This window comes from Gymnogyps californianus, chromosome 1 (assembly GCF_018139145.2).
Source record: "Gymnogyps californianus isolate 813 chromosome 1, ASM1813914v2, whole genome shotgun sequence".
Lineage (NCBI taxonomy): Eukaryota > Metazoa > Chordata > Aves > Accipitriformes > Cathartidae > Gymnogyps > Gymnogyps californianus.
This window is the reverse complement of record NC_059471.1, coordinates 162,509,044-162,526,872: the sequence shown is the minus strand read 5'-3', so window position 1 is coordinate 162,526,872 and position 17,829 is coordinate 162,509,044. Positions and strand designations below refer to the sequence as shown.

The 17,829-nt window shown below is 49.7% G+C and overlaps 1 protein-coding gene across 1 annotated transcript in view; it reads left to right on the top strand.

Moving 5' to 3' along the window:
- MRTFA (myocardin related transcription factor A) overlaps positions 1–13,768 on the top strand; it is a 94,840-nt gene extending 81,072 nt beyond the window's left edge. Inside the window, 13 exon segments of the mRNA XM_050907401.1 lie at positions 1,091–1,146; positions 2,747–2,822; positions 3,500–3,661; positions 5,118–5,293; positions 5,757–5,912; positions 6,423–6,673; positions 7,029–7,200; positions 7,482–8,597; positions 9,774–9,929; positions 12,088–12,261; positions 12,678–12,738; positions 13,178–13,561; positions 13,564–13,768. Coding sequence (XP_050763358.1) covers positions 1,091–1,146; positions 2,747–2,822; positions 3,500–3,661; positions 5,118–5,293; positions 5,757–5,912; positions 6,423–6,673; positions 7,029–7,200; positions 7,482–8,597; positions 9,774–9,929; positions 12,088–12,261; positions 12,678–12,738; positions 13,178–13,561; positions 13,564–13,676 — 3,053 coding nt within the window. The 3' untranslated portion in view covers positions 13,677–13,768.
- Positions 13,769–17,829: the final 4,061 nt, after the last annotated feature.

Sequence of the window (17,829 nt, the reverse complement as noted above, 5' to 3'; positions counted from 1 at the left end):
TTCAAAAGACTTGCAACTTACCTTTAAAGCTGAAGTTTTTTAACTTTGCTGTTTAGCTTGATGGTAATTTAGAAACTTCACCAGGCAGTTTTAAATATGAGTATTTCAGAAATATGAAAAGAAATTATTATGTTCCCTTCAGCTAGTTCTGAATACAAGCCACAATGTGATTGTTTTTAAAAAACAAGCTACTTGCGGATTTGGGAAAACCATGAGGAGCTAGTGGCACTTAGCCTTGTCACCCTTTTTCTCCGGTTTTACTGTGGGACGTGAGCTTTGTGTGCTCCAGAGGAGCCAGGCAGAGTGAGATATTCCTCCAGGGTTAGTATGGTCCTGGACAGCAGAGGATCAGTTTCTTAAAACATGATCCCTTTTGGCTCTGGTTTTATACTGGGCCCGAGGGGGCGAGGAGGTCTGTTATATGGAGAGCTGCTGTTAATTCCTCAAGTCTTGGTTTTCTGTCAACAGACAGATGTACTTTCCTGTCCAAGTGTTCCTGTTCTCACGATGGTTTCTCGTACATGGAACAATATATATGTCCTGTGGACCTGCAGAATTTGCAACCAGCCGTTGCATGTACACAAAAGACAGGTGCAGATTGAGGAAAGACTTGTAGCTTCCTTTGACATTAAAAGGTAGTAAAGAGGATTTACAGTTCATTAGGATCCTCCCCCATCCTTCCAACCATTTCATGTATCTTCAATGTTTCAGTGCCATTCCCTTACTTAAGGGTCCTGGATATCTTACTTTATGTTGAAGCTTGTAAAAGGCATTTGTTGGGGGGCTGGTTTTGACTCATGTTCTTGGACCCAACTTTGTGAATAGTGGTTAGTTCGACTAGAAGTGTACCCGTATTGGTCTCTTTAGTGGCCCACAAAAAGTCCAGGTCAGTTCCTGTAGCTCCTGTGCTGTCAAATGGAGTATGTCAATTCACATTGCTTTATACCAGCTGGAGATCTGGTCCAGTGTGTTGAAAGATGCAGGAGGCAGTTGCTGTGGTGTATTTGTTAACTTAGTTGGCCTGGAGGGACGTGCAGTGAGAGAACTTCCATCATTCTAATTCATTATCTAAATGTTTTCCTCTCAACAGCTCTGAAAAGTCCAGCTGCATTTCATGAACAAAGAAGGAGTTTGGAGCGGGCCAGGGTAAGATGCAATATTGTCTTTAATGTTTTGGGGAAGTCAGGAGTAGTATGTCTTACGTTTTGGACATCCTGTAGCTGTTAATGAGATGCAGAAGGGAATCGTTCATTTTCTGGATGTAATACAGCGCTATGTAGTCAGAGATGTATTGGATGGGGTGTTCTTTAGTTTGTATGTGGTGGTGGTTAACCCTCAGTGAACTAGTTGTGCCTAAAAACCATTGAATATGGTGCCTGGATTTCCCCTGGAGACTTCTTTCTGCAAGTCATTGATATTCTTCTTCCTCGCTGTCCATATAGTTTACATTTTTATTTTTATGGTGTCTGTTTTGCCCTTAAGTGCTCCTATCATGTGGAGCTCAGTTCCACTTTGGACGAAAGTGTATGGTTTCTCTGTTACCTGCATGTGCAGTTGTTTATCTAGGACATTAGAAATTGAAAATTTAATAGAGAGGATCCCCCCCCCAATCTTGTAACACTGAAATCACACACACTTCTGGCTCTATAGAAAGAGGAAGCCAGGCATCACACTTCATGTGGCACCTTTGCGAACTAGGGGGTTTCTTGATGATTTCTGTTCCTCAGAAGGCCTCTGGGGATGTTTTTTTTTTTTTTCTAATTAGTCTACAGGGGAATAAAACCTGTTATGACTGCTGGGCTAAGTTTTGTTTTAAAAGTGAAAGCAACATAAGTAAAAAATAACAGCTGTGATTAAAACCTGTAAGGGAGTGTTAGCACTTTAAACTGTGGAAGGATTGGAACGGTGGACTTTGCATTAAGACCAGTGTCCCAAAGGCTTTTGCTTCTTCCTCCTCTTTTTTCCTAAAACCTTCTTAAGTTAATATTTTGGTGTGGGCAATTGAGCCGGTATGGTGCAGTTTTCTGATTGACTTTAATATTTATTTTCTCTGAAGGCCCATCCTGATGGCCAGTACTTACTTACCCGTTACCCGCTGCTCCCAGATTCCCATTCCTGTGCTGTGTAAAGGGTAACGTGCTCAGCCCAGACAGGGTCATCTCTGTACATTGCTCTGTAGTGTATTCTCCAAAGACAGAGCTAAAAGCAGCTCTGGAAATGAAATGAGTCTTGTCATAGCATTTAGATTCTGCCTGCCAAGGGACTGCATGGGGTCTTTAGCTTAACAAATAACATATCTTTAAACAAATAAAAGAATATGCCCAAACCACAAGTCAGCCCTGAATGCCAGCACTATATGAAAGTATTTGCTGTGAACAATGGAACCAGTGCATTTATCTTTAATGTAAAAAGAAACGTCTTGAATTTCACCCTGACACAAGTTAGTAGTGTTGCATAAAAGGGGAAAAGAGGGCTTCAGCTCTTGAGGAAGTCCTTTCCAGTTTCTGTTCTGTGGGGCAGCAGTGCACAGTTAGATTGAGGCGATTACAGTAGAAGGTCATCTTTAGAATAAGCTCATTCTCTGGGTGCTCTGGGACAGAAGATATGCCCCTTCTCTGTTCTGTGTTTATTTAGATCTCAGTAACAACTAAAGATGGTTGTTTCTCTTGTTTGTGCTGTCCAAGATTACCTCACTCCTGTGTCCAATCAACTGAAATTGGTTCTTGCTTGTCTATTTTTGCTGCAGACAGAGGACTATCTGAAACGGAAAATCCGGTCCCGGCCAGAGAGATCAGAGCTGGTTAGGATGCACATTCTGGAAGGTATGGCACGTGCTAAACAGCAAAACATCAACAATAAACTTTATTGTAATTACTTATTTAACAGCTTTCTATTTTGCTTCTGACCCCCAAGTCTTTCTTTCAGTTGAGAGCGGGCAGAAGATCATGCCTGTTGCATGATTTCTTGGGAGGGATTCAACTCTGCTTGCATGGAGAGTCTCAGAAGAATCTGTTATGTGAACTCAAATTGTGCAGTTTGGTGTAGCTGAGCAACAATGAAATAGAATGGCCATGGGTTGCTCTTCTACTAAGGGAAGACACTGTAAAATATCCAAGAGGGAGTGGGGCAGATTTAATCTAATTAGTAAGCACCTCAGTTTCAGAGAGGGAGTACTATGCTGCTGCTGAGCACCACATCTTTGGACACAACTGGAAGGGAAAAGATGAATGAGAATTGGGTGACATCAATTTGGGAACAGTGAATTTGTCCTATTCTGGAGTCACAAGGGCTACTGTAGTCATCTTTATAAATTAAATATACATAATATCTATAATATCTCTGTAGTGCATAGTTATCTATTCTTATCTGCAACTATTTTTCTGTACAGTTATCTGCTGTTACCTACAGTTAGCTTTCTGAACAGAAGTAAAATACTGCTGAAGTGCATAGGTTGACCATTGCTGGATTGATGCCATTTTACTTACTTTCCCCCGAACAGAGACCTCAGCTGAACCCTCCTTGCAGGCTAAGCAGCTGAAGCTAAAGAGAGCCAGACTGGCAGATGACCTCAATGAGAAGATAGCGCAGAGGCCAGGTCCCATGGAGCTGGTGGAGAAGAACATCTTGCCTGTGGAATCGAGCCTGAAGGAAGCCATTATCGGTAAGGCCAGAGGAGGATCTATGTTGAGGGCATTTCCCACAGGTGGCTGTGATTTCCTATCAATTCACCTGCCTGTCTAAGAGAGTGCAATCCCATGGTTGGTCTTGTTTTCCTGTCTCAGAATCACAGGCTTTCAGCCCCAAGGATTCTGAAAAGCAGAACTCCCTCTGGCCCAGATAGTGCTATGGAGACATTAAATTATAGGGAGTATGGACATCCCAGAATAACGTGAAAGCAGTTGAATACGCTAAAGACTTGAAAGACTGTTAAAGATTGCATTCCCTAGTTCTCCCCTTAAAAATCCCTCTCTCGGTATACCAACATGTCAGCAGCCTTGGTCAGGGAGAACCCACTGACTTACTCAGATCAGGGAGAGGAGACAGAATATAAGCAGGTGTGATGAAACAAAAGCTGTCTGTGAACTTTAAAACTTCAGAGGATTCAACCTCTTTAAAAATAAACCAGAACAGATGTAAATCATGCCAGTGCCATTCCAAGGGCTGAAAGGAATGCTGAGGAACAGCCTTCCCACTGCCTCAGCAGTGCTCTTTCCCATCTCCCCAGACTGAGCAGTCTGCGTGCGTCTGTGGCTATTCATCCCATCTAACATGCACAGCTACTTTAAAGACAAATGGGACACAACTGTGAGCAAGACGGAATACTTTTCATGAAAAAGGAAAAGGACAGTGTTGTGGGAAAGCCTGGCTTCGCTATTGCACAAGAAGTGGTTGAGGAAGAGAAAGAATGAACTCGTGAAGTGGAGCATTAGAGATGTTGTTTATTTCTGACTGAGCAAACTGCATCTTTCTGGATTTCTGTTCCTTTTACGTTAGGTGCAAATGATAGTAGTTTCCTGCTTACCAGGACTAATTTGAGATAAGGTAATCTAAAAAACATTAGTACATTACAAATATGCACTCACGTGAATTTATTTACTGGACATGTAGATAGACAGAAATGCTGATAGCAGTCAGGACCACCATTTAATCCATAGCCCTTGTCGCTTGTAAGACTAGAGGACAATTTGGGATTCTGTCTTGAAGAGGGGTTCTACCTTCCACCACACAGGATGAACACCAAAGAAACCATGACTCAACCTTACACTGTCTAACCTTCTTCTTCGGTGCCAGATCATAATCAAATAAGCCATGCCACAGATCTGGGTTTGGGCAGAGTTAAGTAGCTCTTGTTATACTTCCTGATTCTGTCTGGCTAAGAAGCAAGGGAAATGCTTCACCCCAGTCTGCATCATTTTATTCTACTGATAGCAGAGATGAATGTACACACTTAAAACTGATCCAGTTTGGGCTCTGTTCTCTGATTTTTAGTTGGTGCTTTAAGCACAACTCAGACACAACTCTCTCCATGCCTTCATTATCTTTGTGAAACTTCTAGTGTCAAGTGAAATAATTTCTTATTCCACTTTAAAGACCACGGTTGATGTTTGTGTTTTTAGTTGGACAGGTGAACTACCCAAAGGTTGCAGACAATTCCTCCTTTGATGAGGACAGCAGTGATGCCCTCTCCCCAGAACAGCCAGCAAGCCATGAGTCCCAGGGGTCTGTCCCATCGCCGATGGACTCTCGGATTTGTGAGCCTCTCCCTAGCACCACTGGCACATCACTAGCTCAGGTGAGAATGCGGTGGCCTCCTGCAGTGCCCTGGAGCTTCACAGCTACTGCTGATTTGTGGCAGAGGATCCTAAAAAGTGAGACCAAGGGATCCTTAAAAGGTATAGCCTGTGAGATTTCACAAGGGGTCTTAGCTCTGTGTGGTGTTGGTGAAATCCTCTGGTTATTCAGAAGCCCCCGTAGTGCCATGTGGGGAAGGGGGGCAGTTGTTACTTGGTGATACAGCCTTTGTGCAACTGATTCTGGCAGACAAAGCTGGGAGATAACAGGTGTGGCATTTTGATTCCTTTTCTGCCCTAAGAAGCTGTGCTGCTTCTCAGGGACAACTGAAGCAGTGGGTTAAAGGAGTCGAATTAATGACTTGAAACCTGTGCTGCTTCCCTGTAAGTGGACACTTCCTGCACTCTCTTAAACTGTTTGCCTCCTCGTATGTGTATTCATTATGCCTTTTTCTGTCCCTGCAGGGTACGTCCCAACTGCAGATTAGCGCAGACTCCAGTGAAACACTTTTCCTACCTGAACAGCCACCCCCGCCTCTGCCACCTCCACCTCTTCTGCCCCCTAGTCTTACCAATGGAGTGGCTCTTACTGCTGCCAAGCCCCCACCAACACTCATTAAGGTACTATTTTGGCTGATTTCTTCATTGTTGTAGTCTGAAGGAAGATAAGATGATTACTCTGAAGAAGGTTTGGAGTTGGAAGTATTGTATTAACAGATGCAAAGGAAGGAAAGCTTATTTCTCACTTGTGTCTTCCTCTGACGCTAGTTGTAACATATTTAATAGGTTTTTCTGTTCCATGATGTATTCACCTTCTGTAAAATGGGTCCTGAATGCAAAATGTTTTGAAACAATCAATCAGCGTTATCCATAATTAGAGTCAGTGAGTCTGCACTGAATGAGCAAGTGATCTGGTGTGCTGGGAAAGGTGACCTGCATTATGGTGCAGTGTAAGCTGCTGCGGGTGCTGTGACTGTACTGTTGCCTGAGTTAGAGAAGCATGGAAAGACCCTGAGGTCAAATCTGGAGAATTTTGAAATGAAAATCCCAGTGTGTGTTCTGGTTTACATGGGGTGTTATGTTATGTCAGTGTTTCCATTCTTATTTGCTTCCTCCTTTTCTTCTAAATAGCAAAGCCAGCCCAAGTCTGCTAGTGAGAAGTCTCAGCGCAGTAAAAAAGCCAAGGAGTTGAAGCCGAAAGTCAAGAAGCTTAAATATCATCAGTATATTCCCCCGGACCAAAAGCAGGACAAGGGAGCTCCTCCCATGGATTCATCCTATGCCAAAATACTGCAGCAGCAGCAGCTCTTTCTCCAGCTTCAGATCCTCAACCAGCAGCAGCAGCACTACAACTACCAGACCATCCTGCCAGCCCCACCAAAGTATGGGTCCTAAATGGCAGCTCTCTCTTAGGAAGCACTTGCTTCCCCAGTACTGTTATCAGAGACATTGTGTTCTGGGTGTGAGGTGTGGCGATTGGGTGTAACGCACTCAATCGTGTTAGGTTACAGCAGGCCTCAAAAAGGGCCCGTGTCAGATGAATCAGACAAAAGCAGCTGAAGTGAGTTGGTTGGCAGAGTAAGGGGCATGGATGTAGTCAAAGGCATTGGTGTGCTTTAATGTCTAGGGTGGCACTAGTGACCCAGATGTTTCTGAATGTGTATGATTGTTGACACTGAGGGCCTCTGGTGCCTTTCCACATTGGTTTTGATGCCTGTGTTTTTTCTTTCCCTGCAGGCCTCCAGGAGAACAGCAGAGTGGTGCCAGTGCCCCTGCTGTACGCAACCTCTCTGCCACAGTCAGCAGCACATCTTCAGCATCCTCTGTTTCCAGTGGGCTCATGCGACAAAACAGTAATGCTGCAGTGGGCAAGCCTGGCCCTCTCCCTGCCAACCTAGATGAGATGAAGGTAAATGTCCTGTGAAGCTGCACAGCCCCTTTTTTGCCATTGTCAGAGGGCAGTACTGAACGATGTTGCTGCCCCAGAGCAGGGCTGAGGTGGACTGACCTCCTGTTAGTGATAGCAGCTGGTATTGCTACCGTGCAGTCTGTACCTGAGGTGCAGGTTTGTTGGCCTGCAGTAGGATCAGTTTAGTCCTTTGCCCCATGGCTCTGGTAGCTGTTAATAGTTGTTCTGGTTAGAACGTATGTTCTGTTAATGTTGCCCTCTTTTTTTTTCCCACGTATCAGGTAGCGGAGCTGAAGCAAGAACTGAAGTTGAGGGCCTTGCCTGTCTCGGGCACAAAGACGGACCTGATTGAGCGTCTCAGAGCTTACCAAGAGCAGAATGGTGCAGCCGGCCAAACAACCCCCACTCCCAAGCCCAGCACAGCAGCCATCCTCCCAAAAGCTGCCGAAGTGGTGGTAGCCTTCCCAGCTGCCAGGCTGAGCACAGGGCCAGCCCTGGTCACCACTGGCATTGCACCAGCAGAAGTAGTTGTGGCCACAGTCACCAGTGGCGGCGTGATGAAGTTTGGCAGCACAGGCTCGACTCCTCCTGTTTCTCCAACTCCTTCTGAGCGCTCACAAATGAGCACAGGGGATGAGAACTCGGCCACCGGAGACACCTTTGGAGAGATGGTGACTTCACCCCTGACCCAGCTCACCTTGCAGGCGTCTCCAGTGCAGTTCCTGGTGAAGGAAGAAAGCTCCAAGTCTGCCTCCTGCAGCGTAAATGCGGCACCCAGGTCAGAGCGGTGTAGCACTGGTAACAGCAGAGATGCAGAAGTTAGGGACAAAGACCAGATGCTGCAGGAGAAGGACAAGCAGATCGAGGAACTCACCCGCATGCTGAAGCAGAAGCAGCAGCTGGTTGAGATGCTTAGACTACAGCTAGAGCAGGAGAAGCGCTCTCAGCAGTCACTACCGGCCCCTGCAGCTGCAGGAGAAGGAACAGCCCTTGCCTCCAACCCAGTAGCATTTGGCACCCAGGTCAAGAGTGAAAACGGTTTCCTGAGTTGCCAGTGTGCAAAGCAGTCCAGTGGCCAAACAGACCAATTCAGCCCTGCACCAACCGCTAGCCAAATGGACACTTCGAATCCAAGCCCAGTGCCAAAGAAAGCCGTGATGGTGAAGCAGGAGGTGCCAGCTGCGGAAGCAGAGCCGCCGTGCCAGTCCCACAGCCCGCGGCTTTTCCTTGGCCAGCAAGGGAGCGCCCTGAGCGACCTCATCAAGGGCACTCCCCCCCCCACCCTCATCACCGACTCCACAGGGACCCACATCGTCCTCACCGTGACCAAGCAGAGCGCCGAGAGGCAGGGCCTCTCGCCCCACGGGAAGGCAGGGAGTAGCTGCCCGGCCTTGCAGGTAGGCAAGGGTTAGATCACATCCCTGCTGCAGGCAGTTGGGTTTCTCTCTCCCTCTTCCCACTCCTATGGTTCAGGTTACCGTAGGATGACTTAACGCGGTGGAAATTCAATGCAGTAAATACTAAAATGGCTGAGTTGCTTGCTCTGATGGCTGGTAGATCATGGCTTTGTAAAACAGAGCAGTGTAAGCAGATCTTCAGCAAAAAGACTGGAATTTGACAATGATGAACTCTGTACAGCAATGCATGACTGACTATGTGCATCACAAGCTGTTCAGCATTCTTCCAAACACATGGTCCTGCCTTTTGTCAGGCAGGATCTCAGGCTTGGAAGACAAGGGTTTGCTGCCACATTTCACTAGTTTTTGAAAGAACAACTATGCCTGTGGCAGTAAAAAAAGCAGAGTGTATTTCACCTCTTGTCCTTTACTGGAGAGATCGTAGTCGGAGTGATAGATAGGTCACCTTATCTACTGAGAGCTGAAATCAGACCCTGGGAGCAGACTTTTTGCTTTTTGACTGCTCTTTGTTTTAATGCATGTCAGTATTTCAGTGTTAACGGAGTCTTTCATCAGAGATGATCTACTATTCCCCTGTTGGCATGAGCTCAGCACTTAACAGAAGCGTTCCAAGTGTTTCTTCCAGGAAGGGATAGATATGCTCAGGTTTTATGGCGTGAGTCAAACCCCAGTGTCTTCCTTGGCATCAGAGAAGATTTTCATTCTCTGCTGCTACGTTTCTTACATTTTCTGCAGAGCAAGTGGCAGTGTCTACCATCAGGGACAGGCACTGAGCAGGCTGCATTTGCTGTGTAGCAGGTGAGATGCTAGGCAGCTGTCCAGATATCAGCATCCAGTGTCACCCTTGATACCCCAGGGTATCTCACCTGAACTCCAGCTACTGCTCCAGAAGGGCACAGGTCCTGTGTCAGGTCTGCCAGCCCTCGAGGGATGTCATGGATAGCCCAGGGATTTAGACTGTTACTACCTGCTCTTTTAAGGCTCTGAATCCCACCCCAATCTGATTTCTGTGCTTGGTGAAACAGAGTGATTACTGAATTTCCTGAAGAATAAAGAGTGAGGAAAAACAAACTTCATAAATCCTTTAAGAAACACAAGCCTTGCTCCATGTTGTGTCTGGGGAATAACTTCTCACAGATACCCTTTTCCTTCCAGAGAGTACAATCATCGCCCGCTAAAACTTCCAGCCAACCGCCGTGTCAGCTACCTGTAAGCACCCCTCAGCAGCCCACACAGCAGCAGAAGCAGCAGCCCACGCAGCAGCAGAAGCAACAGCAGCAGCCCAGAGGACTAAACCAATCTGTCAGAAAGGTAGCTCACTGCCTGCTCACTTTTCTTCCTTGTTTTTGTTTGCCTGCTGCCGGGGTTTGTAGCAGCGGTGGGAAGGGGACACACATGCACAATCCTGGTCAGAGACCATCATCACAGCAAGTGAGATCTCACAGCAGCTTCTGCCACAGCTTGCAGATGCACGGAGTGTTTGGTTTTCAGCTTGAATGTGGCAGCAGAAGGGGTGCCTGGCATAGCCTCTCCATTCCCCTGCCTCCTGCTGAACTAGCTGCGATGGAGAGCCTGTCAGGCATGAGGTTTCAGGAGCACTAAGTGTCCACGAGGTCTTCCCCTATGGGCACGCTTGGAAGTGATGTGGAGGCTTTACAGCAAAGAGCTCTGGGCTAAACCCTGACAATTTACTAGCTTCTGCCCTTTGGTCCCACATCTGGGCAGAATACCAGCTGGTGTTTTAAACAAGCATTGTCTATCAATTAAAAATGATGAGAGGCCAGAGTGGGCAGCCTTCGTTCACAGTGGTGTCCCTGATTCTTGAAGGAGTGCTGCTGAACTGAAAAGGTAGCTACTGCATGGAGAGAGGGTGGTGTTGGCAGTATGTCTGCTACTGAAGGTGGCGTATGAGCTCTGAGAGGGGCAAAAGGATGTGACCTTTTACTCTCTGGTACTGATGAACATGCTATGACTTCCATTCTCATGCCTTGAGCATACCTGTTGATCATCTCTTTGTGAAGTGCAATGCTGGTTCAGGAAAGAGAGTACCTCTGGCTTTACCCCTTCTCCAGGTGATGGCTGTAAAGAGGCTCTGCTGTGCATCTCCTCCCTTTCTAGCCCACTTAGCGCTCTCTCTAACATGTAATTAAGATTAGATACAGAAAGATTATGAAGAGTTTTTAGGGCTTTCAGGATCACTTCTGAGTCAGATCCTGGAAAGGATATGAAGACAGGAGTCATTTGTAGCGTAGTCAGAGTGGGATATCCACTTTGCAAAGGGTCAGTGCTTTGGTTTGCTTTGAGACCTTTGAGAAAATGCAGAAGGTAAATGAAGGCACCTTTTCCTTCAGACTCCCTTAGCTCCTGTGCTGCGGAGGCATCTGTAGTGACTCTTGTAATCCTTTTGCCTCCCTGTAGGGTCAGAAGCTAGGTCTACAGGTGGTCATGGGGCAGCTGCCTCACACCACATTGTCTTTCTCAGCACCTCCAAACCTGCAGCCCTTCTTCCCCAATGGTTTCCACAAACGGTCCCTGAAAATTGGTGCTCCTGGCAAAGCCAGCCCACCCAGTGTGTCAAAAAAGGTACCCTCCCAGCACATCCCAGTGGCCTGTGCCACAAGGCCAGTTTCCAGCCGCTCTCAGGAAGAGAGCAGACCCCAGAGCAGCTCTGCTGGCCGGGGCCTGGGGTCGCTCCTCTACCTGCAGGTCACAGAACAGACAAACAGCTTTCCAGGGAAAACAGGATGGGGAAGAGCATCAACACGTACAAGTGCTGGAACTGGCATTCAGCTACTGCCCGGGGATCACTGCTTCAGTGTGGATCACGCATAACTGCTGTAGAGGCAAAGACCTGATCCACGTTTTAACTTTTCTTATGGGCAGTTGTGTGCTGATTCATCTGGTAAAGCTGAGTCACGAGCACCACTTCCTGCAACACTTGGGGTTTCCTTTGGAGGTCTCTGGTGCTGCTGAGTGCTCTGGTGCTCTCCGCCCACCATTAGGCTGTGAAACTTGCTGCTAATGAAGCTTCACTGTGTCCCCAAAGCGGGCACTGCAGAGGGAAGTGGGTAAAAGATAGGTCCTGGATATATTGCACAGAGTAGGCTGAACACAACAAGGGAAGTGCCCTCTCTCTCCAAAGTGCTAGAGGAATCCCCCACTCTGACAGATGAGGCTCTCCCCATCCAGGAGCAGCCCGGTGGCGGTTTGTGGCGTGGTTGCTTTAGTGTTAGAACAATCAGCAAAAGATTTCCAGCTGTGAGTTGGAGGGGAAATCTGTCTTCCTCCCCTGCAGCCAGGGCGTAGTGCACAGAGTACACAGAAGCAGCCAGGCTGCTGGGAGCAGAGCAGTGCAGACCTCTGTGCAGCACTCACCAAGAGAGAGGGTGATGGTTTCTCAAAGCAGCTGTGAGACAGGAGTTGATGTGGACTTTCCCCTGATCACCCCTTCTGCCTTCATTCTAAGCAGCCCTCATCGCAGCCCAGCTCTCCTGCTGCCCCTTCGCCATCCCAGATGGACCTGGAGCAGCAACAGCACACGTCGCTTTTTGGAACTCCTCCACCTCCTCTCCCTGTTCCCTCGGTCCCAATGAAAGAGCCACCAGGCTATGAAGAGGCCATGAAGCAACAGCCAAAGGCCCAGGTGAGAGCAGTTCTTCTGCCTGGTCTCCTTGGAGAGCAGGTGAAAAGTTGCCATTGTAAATCTGCTTAGATTCCTGATCTAAATTCTTAGATTCCTAATAGAGAATGGAGACACAACTGCGGCTTCCTAGCTGAATTCCTTCTGGAAGGTTTGGGGCAGACCCTAAACCACAGGTAGAGATCCCAAGCCACTCACTGCCTGGTGAGTGTTAGTACAGCAGTTGCTGACTATACTTTCCCATCCAGTAACAGCCTGGGGTTACGGAGGATTCTGGTGCCATGCCTCTGTGTGCTCATTCTTGCTACATAACAGCCCCATCCCTGGGGTGAGGGAGGAGAGCCAGCAGCCAAGGATGTTGCTGGAGGTGGAAGCTCCGCTGGTAAATAGGAAGCTAATCCTGCGCTCGCTCTCCCCAGGAGAACGGCTGTTCCAGCCAGCAGATGGACGACCTGTTTGACATTCTCATCGAAAGTGGAGGTAAGGAGACAAAGCCAGCATTTCCCATAGTCTTTGGGTTTGAGCCTGGGGATTATAGAGCACTGAGGAGAGAGTCTGTCACAGCCCAGGTCTTTGCTCCTGCATCCTTGCCAGTGCCTTTAGCATTGGCAATAGTCATTAAGGCACCAAGGGAGATGTCAGTCAGGCATTAGTATGATAGAAAACTTCTCGGTGGTTCTGCTGCATCAGATCTGGGCACATCTCTTCTGCGATACTGGACCGAGCTTGAATTCCCCGGAGGTGGGCTGAAAACTCCCCATAGCAAGCCAAGTGCAGGCACAGGATGAGTTTCCTTATCTCGGTGGTCGGTGATGGCTCAGTCTGGGGGGTCCCTGTTGCCCTGGTGGGTGGGGCGGATCCTTCTGGTGTTCAGCCAAGCTTTTCCTCACCCTGGCCTGCCTGTTTGTTCCCTGTACAGAGATTTCTGCTGACTTCAAGGATCAGTCGTCCCCAGCTGGGAAAGAACCACCCGTGGCCCCAGCCTGCTCCCCACCGCCCAGCAGCCACCATTCCTCAGAGCTGGCGGTGCCAGTGTCCTTGGGGCAGCCGGTGCCCGTGGGCCGGCTGGAGGACTTCCTGGAGAGCAGCACCGGCCTCCCGCTGCTGACGGCAGGCCACGATGGGCCGGAGCCCCTGTCCCTGATTGATGACCTCCACAGTGAGATGCTGAGCAGCTCAGCCATCCTGGACCACCCGCCTTCACCTATGGACACCTCGGAATTGCACTTTGCTCACGAGCCGTCCGGGGGCATAGCCCTGGATCTGGCTGAGGCTAACTTGGACAGCATGGACTGGCTGGAGCTGCCGGGGGGCCCGTCATGAGCCTGGCTCCCCTTAGCACTGCGGCTCCCAGCCTCTTTTCCACAGACTTCCTTGATGGACACGATCTGCAGCTGCACTGGGATTCTTGCTTGTAACTCTGTGAGCAGAGACTGAAGGGAATGGGAGTGGGAGGGCACAGGCATGCAGGGGGAAGAGGCCAGTCAACCAAAAAAAAAAAAAAACCAAACCCCCAGCTCCTAGTATTTGTACTCCTCCCCCAACAGTGTCCTTCCTGCACGATGCCGGCAGTGGTGGCAAAGGCAGACCCGCTGCTCGAGTCACTGCTGCCTGGGCAGCGGGCCAGGCCACGGCAGGAAGAAAGGCTGCTGGGGGGAAGAAGAGGCTGCAGGAGCTCTGGGGCCGGTGGCCTTCTGCCCCTCAGTGCAGCCTGACCCAGCTCGGGTGAGAACGGAGCCGGCAGCCCCGCAGCCCCTCTTCCTCCAGGCAGGAGTAGCGATGGCAGCACATGGGAAGGCAAGGGTTCCCTCACGCCTCGCAGCGGGGCATAGCATGACTGGGCCTGAGCCGTTTCCAGAAGCAGCACCCTGTGCCTTGCTGGGATTGGCAAACAAAGGGGGTTGTGCTGCCCCAGCACGGTTGGTTTAATGGTTGCAGAAGGGATTCTACCTCTGGAGCAGGACACAAAGGCGAGAGTGCTGGCTGGGGGCCTGGAATGGCTGCCCTCTGCACCACCTGCCGTCTGTCAGGGGAGGGTCTGATCTGCCACAGGGCTGTGAAGAGCTGGGCAGAACAGGCGCCTTTTCCAAATGTAGCCAAAGGGAACCAGGGTTCCCCACCAACCTGGTACCATCTAAGCTGGTTTCCCAAATATTGCTGAGCTTGGCAGAGGCCTGCCTGCTTGCTTCACTCGCTTTGGGCTGCAAAACAGATTTTTAAGGTGCTAAAATCCAGGTCCTTATATGTTAAATCTGTCCTTCACTGCCCCAGATCTCTGGCTGTGCCTGGAAGCTAGCCTTCAGGCACACCCCCGTTCCCCCAGCTTCCACAGCACTTGTGACATCGCCAGGTGAGCAGAGCAGTCAGCCCGTGGTGGGGGTTAGGGACAAGAAAGCATCCGTGTGTCCTGGGGAGTGTGTGAGGGGCACAGCTAGCAATGAGCAACATATCATTAAGGGCCATGTGCAATCTGTCTCCTGCCTTCAGCTGTGCTGTTGCCTCCCTGTAGCAGGTGCCCCAGTGGAAAGAAGCAGCTGGGGATGTCAGACCCAACAGGCAAGGAAGGGCAAGCGGCACCGCGAAAGGGGTGTTGTGTAGCACAACACAGGTCCTAGCCTTGAGTGTGAGGGCCCCTTTCTGGAGAGAAGTGGGAGCCTGAAAGCAAGTAATGAGCAGCTGACCTGTGCTCTTCCTTCCGTCCAGGCCCACAGGGTAAAAGGCAAAAGCAAATGGCTGCTTACTGTGAGCTGCCGCCCTGTGTCCAGCCAGCTGCTGCCATGTAGGGCCCCAGGCTGGTGCCTTGGGGTAGCTGCTGACTGACGAGTGGGTGGATGAGTACCCCAAGCCCCCAGAGCCATGATGATGCTATTCCTTGGGCAGGGTTTTGCATTGGAAACTCAGGCCTGTGGCACTCTCTCATGCTGTTATGCCTGTCACTTTTAAATTCCTGTGTTTGTTAGCAGTAACTCACCACCATATTTACCAGGTGAGACGTAGCCTAGCTGTGCCCCACGCAGCCGCCTTGCTGCACAGCTATCCCTGCTTGGGCCCTGAGCTGGGTCCGGGCTGCTTGGGCGGAGGGAGGTGTGGGAGCAGGTCACAAGGACAGGGCTGGAGGCAGTGGCTTTTGAAATCATCGGGACTAAGGTGCTGACCCTGCTCAGGCAATGGAAGGATAAACTGCCATCCTTTTTAGTATCATCTTGGGGATGCTGTCCCCTCCTTTCCCGTGCGCCTGCTGGGGAGGGGTAGGTGTGGGTGGGCACATGCTGCTCCCCTGCCCCTTTGGTACCTGGCGCTCTTCTCAGGGGGAGGCCTTGCTGCAGGGGTGCCGGTACCTCTGCTCCATGGCGGGGCAGGTGAATGCTGGCCCTGCACAGTGTGCTCTCTATTGGCCACTAAACTGGCAGCCAGGTGGGGTCATGCCTGTTTTGCAGCTGGGAGAAACTCCTGCTTTCCTGAGCCCTGTTTGCTTGTTAACTGCATGGGGAGCCACTTTCTTAATCATTTGAAGGGGGAGCCTGCTGGCAGCTTCCGTCCTTTCTGCCTCCTCCTCTCTCCTCTCCCCTCTAAGAGGTCAGAGCTTCTTACCTCAGTGTCTGGGTTGGAGGGGATACCCGATACCCCATTCCACCCCCCCGCCTGGTTTCTGTTGCCCAAGCTACAGTATCATGTCCTAAAAATCAGAATAACTGGGACTGGTGGACACCCCCTTCACTCCCCTGAGCCCTCCCCTCACTTCTGGTGCTCGCTGGGAGCACAGAGTGCATTAGCAATTGCCTTACAGAGCTCTCACCAGCTCCCCCCAGGCAGCTGCCCAGCCATGGGACCAGGTGGGCGCAGGAGGCAAGTGGTTTCTTAGGAAGAAAGCATGGGGGGGCGGGGGTGGGAGGATCTTTCAAATGCAAAGGGGAAAAAGTGAGGCTGCTTGTTTGTCAAACTCAAGCAAAATCAGCTTCTTTTAGCTCACGGTGAGCAGTAGCCCCCACAAAAACCAGCTGTGTGATTTCTTTTGTACAAATAATTACAACGCTGCAACCAGTAAATAAAGAATGAAATTATCGAAGTGCAGTGAGCTCCTAGAGGAAGGTGGGAGCACTCCACCTGCAGCCCTGGCCTGACCCAGCCATGGTTCCTCTCACTGGGCCAGGCACCCCAATCTTTGTTGGCAGAGAGATGCCAATGCCTGTTACTGATTTAGCCCTTCCCCCGGGTTGGTGGTGAAAGGCTGAGCTCACAGCTGCTCCCTTTCACCTTTACCCACCCACCTTCATTTATGAAACTTTGTAGGAATTTAATTACATTAAATTTTCCCAACATACTTGAAATTGGCTGATGGGCTCGAGAGCCCTCAAGGAGCCCAGACGATACAGAACCAGGAGCCTCACCTCCTAAGGAAAGCAGCTCACCTGCCAGAGCCCCTCTGCACAAGGGGCTTCTGCCAGGAGAGCGAGCAATAACCCTGTGCCCAGGGGCAGAGGGGAAGATGGTGCCTCATCCCAGGAAATATTAGAAAGTCTTTTCCCCAAGCAGTGCCCAGAGCAGGCGAGCCCAGTTATCTGCTTTCTTACTATTATTTGTTTGAATAATAGTTCAATAGTTCTTTGTTGGAAGAGGTATTCCCCTGGACATACATTTTTGCACCCATTGGGAAAAACGGTCTGATGTTCTGCCTCTACCTTGAATGTAATCCTGAATCTTTCTGCTGTAACCACTACTTGTTTGTAATGTGTATTTGACTAGCACGCACTCTCCCTTCCACTATGCAGCAAACGGTGAGGGGTGATCGGCACCATCAGAGATGGATGGTGTTGGGGCATCGGATCCAGAGCGAGTATTCAACTGGAAAAGGATAAAAGTGACAAGTTAACGGGGGAGAGAATGGATCTTTAAATTGAATTATTTTTTCAGTTACAAATATTTGAAAAAAAAAATCCATTTTATTAAAAAAATTCCAAACAGCCACATGCTCAAAAACTTCTCTGCTATGCTGGTGGGAGGGCTTGGGGCCACTCTGCCTTTTCCAGCTAAGGGTGGGCCATCCCTCTAGGTCAAAAAAGAAGTTTGAGTGGTGGTGCCTCATCCCTTCTCGGCTGCTGGGAGCTTCCCTCTGTGTGTGGAAATTACCTACCCTGCAACCACAGTAGAAGCACAGGCTGCTTTTACAGCCTCCCCCAGCCCAGCTGTTACAGTGGTGAGGTGACACTGCAGCCTTCCTCAGCCAGATGCCAAACTGGAATTACTTTGACTGAAAACACTCATTTTCACATCAGTAAATACGCTGCAACTTCCACCCTCCAGTGAGCTTGGGCTTCTGATCACGGTTCTCCCCGGGGCCTGTGCACTGTTACTGTCCCACTTTGCAGACGAGGCTCCACCTGCTTTTGCTGGAGAAGCTTCTTGCTGTACAGACACTGCCACTATCCACCACGGCCCAGCCCTGATTTCTGCCAGCCCCTCTGCCTTTGCTAAGGGCCCTCCTCCTGCAGCGTCCCTACACCCCCTAGTTTTATTTCTTCCTTTTCCGGGGCTCTGCTGCGGAGCCGCACTTCAGGGAGGGCTGGCGGTGGA